Here is an 8,984-nt window from a genome sequence, read left to right as displayed (position 1 = left end):
AGAACTTCTTCGTAATATCTAGTCTATAACTACCCTCTTGCACTTAGCATCTTCAGAAAAAGAACCCAGCTCTCAAAGTGAAAAAGCAAAGGATGAACATAATGAATGCTCATTCAGTGAACATACACCAAACCAAGAAGCTGAATTTTAATGCACAGCTTTTCAATTTTCAATCAGCTTTCCTTTTAAAACAGTTGCTGAACCTCAGAGAGGCATGGTTTTAGCTGTGGTAACATTGCTTGCTTCGCAACCAAATGCATTAAAAAGGGCTCTTTGGAAAAATTAGGGCCATTTGTGATGTGACAGACCCCAAAAGATTTAAGTGTTGGGCACATAAGGTACTGGAGAGCTAACCTAAGACCCTTAAGCTGTGACAATTGTCCAGCCTTTGCATTACTTTGCAAATTGTCTTTATTAAGCTTAGCAGTGTAAATGCCATTTCACATTTAAACAGAAGGTGCTTTATGTGCTTTGTCCTTAGCACTGGTCATTCTGTTTCAACAGAAAACTGCTGGCAAGCGATGGGTCTGAAATGGTATAAACCTTATGGCTTTTCATGCTTGGTTCTCATTAATACCAATAAACCAATCTAATTGCCAAAAAAACCAAACCAACAAAAAACCAACCAAACAATGCACACAGAAACCCCCTCTACATTCGCTTTGTCCTTTGTTCTCTGAATTTTGCAAAAGAAATGGCAGTAAGTCTACTAACAGCCCTGCAGCCTCATATCAATACTTGGCGAAACCAGAATAATGATCTGACTAAGGAACTGCTTTTCCTTTGAGTCTGATTGAACACCTTCTATGAAACAAAAACACCACCATGAAGAAAAAAAAAGACCCCAATAACCTGACCCAAAACAAAACCAGAGAAAAAAAAAACGAACAAGCAAACAACTAAAAGTAATAAATAAAAACAACTACACGTATACAGATGGGAACATAGATGGGTTTTCACTAGACTACCTGTACAGTGAAGTCCTCAAGGATTAACAACACTGCAGCACTGAATCTGTCTTACCAAAACTCTTAGATTTCTATCTATCTCAGGATTCATTTTTTCCCTTCAGCTCAGTCTGAGTGGCCAATGGAACTTGCATTCTGATGGAACCGCATTTCTCTTCGTTATTTCTCTGTGAAATTAATGAATAACCAACAAATTATTCCAAATTTATCTATTTATTTATTTATTTTTTGCACGAGTTAGAAGTAAAATCTGAAATAAAAAAAAATGGAACAACAGTTTTCTGAAATATATAGCCTTATTTTTACATCAAGTACTTTTTGAATACAAGTTAGAAAAATAGAAACTTCACCTTGGACCCACATAATATTCATGCGTTATCACCCAGAAAACTAAAACACATATATTCCTTTTCCTTGAAAAGGGACAGTGAACATTGACAAGTGTGAAGGTAACAAAGAATTCAGTGCAAATTTCTCAAATTCCCTTTCATACCTGATTTGTAAAAGGTTCACAGTTCAGTTCTTTCCTATTTTGAAACAAAAAAAATAACTATGAACGCAAAGGAAAACTGAATACACCGACACCTCTTCATCTTTCAGATTTCAGGAATGTACTAGTGAACTCTTCTGGATGTTCTTGTTTGACTTGAAGTCGGACGAATCTTGTGGAAGCAAAGCATCTCTTGATTTCTGATCCAGAATGCCTCAAACACATTCAAGATTTACAGAACATTTTGGTCATGTGCTGTAGGTATTACAGTGAATCGGGTTCATAGTTAAAATGCATAGAAATAAACATTCATGATGCTTAAAATCCTGTCCCTCATTACTTTAAAAGTTCTATAACAAAAAATTAGATAGCAAAGGCAATTTGATAAAGTTATCTAAGTTAAAAATGTCAGTCTTCGTCTTGGCATATCATTAAGGATCTCATTAGCATCCATTTCCTCCATATTTTACATGAACTCTGGTTGACATTCCATAGAAAACATCTTTTATACATTCAGAACAATAATATAATGAGGTCTCCCTTATTTCTTTTGTTCTTACCTAAAGGACTATATAGGCTTTGGCTTTGTTCTCAACACTAGAAAACGTACATGTTGATTTAATCATGGTTAGGTTTCATTCCCCCAGGAAGAAAAAAACAGAACTACAACTTCTCCATTAGCCCCTTTCAACACAAACCCTTGCTCTAGCCTTAGCACTTCAAGAATCAGCCTGCTCACACATACTGAGCCAGGTAACCTCTTCTGGATACCAGAATAGGGTTGGACAAAATCATTCATATTAAGTTCAGCGTAATAAGTCTTAAGAAGAAAAAAACTGAAATGTCCTTAAAATATAAAAAGTTAACATTTTCCATTCTTTGATGTTTTTAAGTCTGAACAATTGGACTTCTAGTCCATAAGAGAATTTTGCTGAACTTGGCTGGAATTTGAAATATAAATGTGAAAATTGCATAAAGCATTTTGCTACACAAGCCTCTAATTCTTGAAATTACCGCCACTAAAATCATTTGCTCGGTTAAAAACAACCAGAAAATAGAAAATTCATACAAAATCATATAATTACATAGTACTTGCTCAAGGATGCTGTTGGTCTGATCTTGCAGAACACATAGGCAGGTGCTTAATTTTAAGCACGTGAGTCACTGTGCCAAGAGAGGTTTCATGGCAAACACTAATGCACAAATATTAGTTAGACCAGCTCTTCCACTTCAAGATAAGCATAGACATAAGTGCTTTGCTGGATATGGATCAGGATGCTCAGCACCTAACAGGACTTTAGGCGCTGGTCCAGCAAAGCACTTATCCACACGAACAACACTGCTGACTTTAAGATCACTGCTCATGTGCTTAACATTAGGCATGCTTGTAAGTGCTTTCCTGGAAGGGCCTGATAGACCAATAGTGGATAAGCTATAAAATCTGAAGCACTGTATGTTTAACACACCGCATATTTAACAATGTTAATCTGCTGAGATTTGCTTTTTCTTGGAACAGGGCATGTCTAACTTTAAGCATTTATTTTCAGAAAGTGTGTTAAAAAAGCCTTTAAAAGCTGCTTTGAGATTATGGCAATTTAAAATAATATTAGCAAGTCTCCTCATGCTTCTTTAATTTCTTCTTTGAATGTTTTTGTGCAGGCATCTAAAAAGAAAAGAAAAAAACCCTAGGCATAAGAATTCATCTATTCAAGTAAGCATCCATGCATTTACTTTCTCTCTAAAAGCCATTAAGTCAGTTGCAATTAACACCTGAAAGAATCACTGACTCTTCTAAATTTCAGATCTGAATTCAAATTCTACCAACTGTGCCATCATTTTCACTGAAAAAATAAATAAATCATCAATTGTCACTTCTACAAATAGAACCAATTTTATTACTTCAGACTGAAACTAATGTGCAAGTCCAAACCTGATATATCCCCAAGTCAGTGCTTTGTTTCCATATGAAGTTTTCCATGCCCACTGATGTCAGCCTGTGTGCAATGTGAAGTCTTAAAAGAGTGGGACTACAAGAGCAGCTTAATCCAAAACCAACCGCAATAAAAGCATCGCAACTCATCAGATATTTACACGAGTGTGTAGAAACAGCACGCTAATTCTGAATGAGGAATAAAGTAAAACCACATTTCTGAATGGTGCTGGCATACTGTCTCGAACTAAGCTAACCAAGCAAGAAATAGCAAAGCAGCACTTCATAACGACCTAGTGCTACTGCTGGCCAGTCATTGTAACTATATTTAAATCCTCACTGTGGTAGGAAATATTGTTATATGTATTTGGCACCATGCGTTCTTCGTAACTTCTCGCAGCTACATGTTAAGGAAGTTTCAAAGTTACTAAATGTATTTCATTCCTTCCTAACAGGAAAAGAGCTTTGTTTTCACATGAAAGCTGTAATGGCTCTTGGAAACGGCTTGTGTTCTTCTATCGTGCACCAGTTTCTGCCCAAAGACACAGTAACTATTCCAACTACAGTTGTTGTAAGTTACAGCACAGCAGCCAGCTGAAGTTGAGATGTGACAAACTACAGCACAGTACAAGCATGTACAGAAGAACTCTAGGCTATTTCTTACATGCAGATTGATGTGAAAGCAATGTCTAGAGAAAGTAAAAAAGAAAAGCCCATATCAGAAGTCCCCAAAAGCCTTCCATCCATATCAGGTCTGCCCTTCTGTCCTGAAATCTGACAGAGAAACAGGGTTTGTTCTTAGAAGTGTTCTCAAATTGTTCAGTCAATTAACAGTTTGATGCATTCCCAAAGCTATTTAAAAACATACTGAAAGAAGCAGATTTATGTATCCAGAATGACAAATACTATCATCTGTCCTACTTCAACGCTTGCTTCTTCTGAAATCTCTCCCATTCATGTTTTTCTGCTTAAATGCCCATTCCACACTTGCTTCCTTTCTCATAATTTCCCAATGCTTTGAGTTGGCTTTCTCTTTAAGTGCTGCAGTTTCTTACCTCTTGTTTTCCAAAACATTCCCTAAGATGAGGCTTACTGCACACAGCTTCACCATTAACATGACAATAAATGTCCAACTGTTCCTTTTTCATTACGTTATCCTGCACTTTCATTAGCGTTCTTCAAAAGGCTTCATCATTGGTGCATCCCTTTTTCTACCCATACCAACTTGGAAGGCATCTTTCATTCTCAAAAGAAACTGCTGGGCTAAGTCGAATGCTTTTCAAAACCTGACCCTTCCAAGTTCACAACTGCAGTTGCTCATTCCAGGCTCAACGAGTACTTGTTATTTCCAATTCACAGTAAGAAAACCCTCTGGATAAACAAATACGTCTGCTGCAGGGTTTGTTTTCACTTTAGTCCAGACAAGTAAGGCAGAAAAGAAAGGCAAGATGGCAATTCCCAAAATTATCACAATGACACGTACTGTTATTTTTTAAACTTACCTAATAGACCTTTCTCTAAACTTCCACATAACTCCCACCGTTTTTCTGTGTGTCCCCTACCATTGCCTAGCCCCATATATTGATTTAGAAAGCTTTACATTCACGAGTGGAATTTTATTAAAGTACCAAATGACTTGGGAGAATGATTCTAACTAAAAACAAAATCAACAGAGTCTGAATCACACATTACTGTTCGGATGTATACCGAGAAATGCTACAAACTGTCTTCCAGAAATAAGGAAGACATAGCAATGATTCTTCAGAATGTCTGAAAAGTGTTTATTTATTCTAAAGAATGTCATTCTGGGTCCACTTTGGATAAACTGGGAGAAGTAACTCTACACTTATTCAGTCTTTTCATTGGCGGTTGCAACATACTAGACATCTGTATCAATCTGTATAATACATGAATACTTTGCAATGAAGAAAGAATATGTACAAGAGTGAGTTGTATGTTCAAGCTGCGGTCCAACCCTGCACACATCCTCATAAACCTAAATCTTATCTAAGATACTCAACAGTTTTAATTTTGTATCCAACACCACATAGGCTTTTTCAAATGCACACTTCTGTCTTTAAGTAAATCCTTCCCTGATTATTTTTGTAAGGACCTCGGAACTAAACATAAAATAATCCCTTATTACTATGTGTTAAGAGATTTATCATTTAAGCCCACAGCAATGCTGTAATTCTTTAAGGATTACAATTCGTACACAGAAAAATTCCAAAAGCCCACAAGAAAAGCCTTGAAGCTGAACCCAACCCTTGAAACATACAGAACACACAATAAACACAAACTGTTATACAAAGCACTTTATTGCATTACATGGATGTTGAGATTTATCACAATTGTTTCCAGCACGTTCCAAACCAAAATCCCAATACATCTTTGCCTTGATAAACTGGTGCTAGTGGTGATGCACTTCAGCACCTAGATTCTCATCAACAGAGAAATCTGATTATGCCACCCCATTTGGGTGTTATACTGAGTAAAAACCTCCAGAGCGTTTCAAAAAACGACACTCCTAATGAACAAAAATCCTCTCCTTTAACACTTGTCACAGGAAAGGCCACGTCTATAGAATGAAGTGCAATGAAAAAACTCTGTGGTGATCTTGACTGAAGTTGCCCTGGAAGATGAATTAATATGGCTGCACTGTATGGTACATGCTAAATCCAGGCTGGAATTTCTCCACGGTACTGAGGCAACAGCAGTCCCACAGATACCTTCATCACACTCCACCACAGACACAGACGTGTCTCAAATACACTAGTAACAAAAACAAAACATAACAAAACCAACCAAGAAATAGCTTAATGTAAAAGTAACCACTATATAAAACTTTTTTCAAGAACAAGTGTTCATTTTGATGCTTTAGGTTTGGAGCTAAAAAAAGAAGAAATGGATTTCATTCCACTCTTATCAACTTTGGCCAGAGCCTTCTGAGCTGCAGACATCTTGGTGTTTGTCTGTGAGTGAAATGAGGAACAGAACAAGTTAAAAAGCATGTTCATAGGAGGGGAGTATAAGGTACAAACTCCTATAATAGTCAAGTCAAGTAAGAATCTGAATTACTTTTTTAGCAAGATAATGCTATGCAGGCTTTAAATTCTAGGGAGATAAAAAAACACCTTACAAAACAAATTTGAGATTATTCAATCAGAAAAATACTTGTCATAAACTGCTTAACCTCAGACAAAGACAGAGAATCAATTACAAGGAAAAGGAGGCGAAACATCTTTTCCTTTCTGCAGAATGAGATATCCCAACTCAAACGTTTACTTTTGGATAATCCCTGAGTGTACATTAAGAGGAATAATGCATGCAATATAACAGATGCATACTGTACCCTCCGACTCAATCTCATGATTATGCTGTCAGCAGGCTGAATTACAGCCTTGCATTACTGATGATGAATAATTCACACTGATTTATTATCAAATTCTTCATGTGCAGCGAAATAAAGAGAAAAGAAACCGAAGAACTGAGAATGAAGAAGGTAACCAACATTTGCAAAGCACTTTGAGGCCACTGGGACAACTTCCCAGACTTCTACACCTAAAACACATTTTATGAGGCTTTTTTTTTCCTTTGTTTAAACAGAGCTGACCTCTTTTCTTTCTTACATTTTAAAATGTTATGTTTTAAATCTCTAGGTGTTCCCCCTATTAAGAAAACTTCACATTGTCCTTCCTTTAGGATATTTCTCAGACTGCAGGACCTCATAATCACACTACTTGGGATAAGCTTGAAGGTTACAGACAAGATGGAGATATATAACTACAGTATGACTGTGTTACTGTACAAACATAAAAAATGCTTAAAGAAAGAAAAAGAGTACTATACTACATGGAATCCAATAGCTATCTTCCCAGAATCTCTCATAAACTTGCTTCATTATCATATTTAACATTAAAAGGAATTTGCTCTCCTCACATAGTCTACCTTTATGCTCAGTGAGGTAGATAAGAGAGAAAGGGGAAAACATGTAGTTTTTACACCAGTCGTCATCTCCACTCAGGGATCAATCTTTTCACTCCAAAACTAGTGTGTGCCCCAAACATGAAACTACTTAAGAAACTGAGAAAGGGCTTTATCTGTCACTAGCTGCTTTTCTTTGCAAAGAATGAAGTACTTCTTAAGAACAAAGTCAGCCTTAAGGCCTCAAGGTCACAAGACCAGCACAGAGGGACATTTTAGCTCTCAGTAGACCACAAAAGGATTCATTTTCTTTCAGTACTACAAGAAACAACCCAGTACAAGCCTCACAAGCTTGGCAAACACAGACAATCTATTTTTCACATCTATGTTGCTCTCCTAGGAATAGTATAGTGGCAAGCAACACTGGACTCAGATTTGAATTGGCCTCCAAACTTGTGTTGGAGCTGGCAGACTGCAAGCTAAGTGCTGATTTAACTGTGCTAAATTGACATAAATAAGTGCACAACCAATATTTCTATGTTAAAATACAGCCTGTCTTCACAGCCCTTGGAATTTAAGTGCACGCTGCCACCTTTGCCTCTTTTTCAAATAACCAATATAACACTTGCAATCACTATGCCATAAGATTTATCATGTATTGATCTCAAAGAGCTTTGCAAACATCAGCTGAGCATCTTAAAACATGTCAAAGACTGAGAGTTTCACTGGAATGTTCACTGATAAAATACAGTCAAACAACAGTTCAGAAGAGTTCACAATGGAACATGAAGACCCAAGTCAGACTACACCTGAAAGTTAATGATGATACAGCTGCAGACATCTGCCATTAGGCTTTTTTTTTGCTTTTTTTTTTTTAAATTAATTTTTAATTATTTTTCCTTTTAATGTGTTTTGGAGTAGAGAAAAAGAGACTCTGTGCTAATAGTGAGTTTTAAACTATGCTTTAACAAAACATGCATGAGTACAAGGCTCACTTACCTTTTTGTTTTTCAGATTACTGCTGTTAAACTTAGTATAGTCTTCTTCTGCTTCCACAGGGACATCTGATAACTTCCTTTTCTGAAATGTTAGAGTGATGAAGTTGCCCTGTCAACCACTTTTATGATGTATACACACGCAAGCTACAAAGCTCTGGCTTTGTAACGTAACCATAGCACCAAAACAGGATTGGCAATGAACTGAGGAATCTGCAGTAAAAGTTGAGGATTTCTTTTTGTAATTGTCTTCTTCACATACATACGGTCTCTCCACGGTATTCAGAAGAGATCCTTCAATGTCTTAAGAGCTATTATTTCTTCCCAGCCTCTGAAGAATGACTTACAGAAATGACTTTAATCCAGTTTCTAATTTCCATGTATCTGTATCTGTGGTGTCAGAGTCTAAATATTTACAGAACCTTTATGGAGCAGCTGTTGGAATCCAGTGTCTAACAGCCAGCGAACCCAGACAAGACCCAGTCTTGTCAGTCTCACAGAATTGTGAAGGACTAGCTACTCCAGCCTGCATTAATGCCATCTGCCAGCACAGGTGGATCACCAGCCAGTCTGTTATCTGTTTGTGAATTAATTAGTTCTTACAGTTTGGCAAAAAGAAAATACCGACAAAGTTCTGCTGACTGCTTCATCACTTGAATCCAGCAGTATATTGAGAA

General features: G+C 36.9%; 1 protein-coding gene across 3 annotated transcripts in view; it reads right to left on the bottom strand.

The window, feature by feature from the left end:
* Window positions 1-1,162: 1,162 nt before the first annotated feature.
* The window catches only part of RNASEH2B (ribonuclease H2 subunit B), a 40,229-nt gene continuing 32,407 nt past the window's right edge, over window positions 1,163-8,984 (bottom strand). For 2 of the 3 annotated variants that reach the window (XM_015851853.2, XM_015851854.2), the window contains 2 exons: window positions 8,312-8,392; window positions 5,689-6,360 (listed from right to left, as the gene is read on the bottom strand). In XM_015851853.2, the coding sequence (XP_015707339.1) occupies window positions 6,253-6,360; window positions 8,312-8,392 (189 nt within the window). In that variant the 3' untranslated portion in view covers window positions 5,689-6,252. Of the gene's footprint in view, window positions 3,122-5,688; window positions 6,361-8,311; window positions 8,393-8,984 lie in introns of those variants that run through there. The other variant, XM_015851856.1, reaches the window with a different exon arrangement.

The sequence above is a fragment of the Coturnix japonica genome, chromosome 1 (genome assembly GCF_001577835.2).
Source record: "Coturnix japonica isolate 7356 chromosome 1, Coturnix japonica 2.1, whole genome shotgun sequence".
Taxonomy (NCBI): domain Eukaryota; kingdom Metazoa; phylum Chordata; class Aves; order Galliformes; family Phasianidae; genus Coturnix; species Coturnix japonica.
This window is presented reverse-complemented; position numbering and strand designations above follow the sequence as displayed.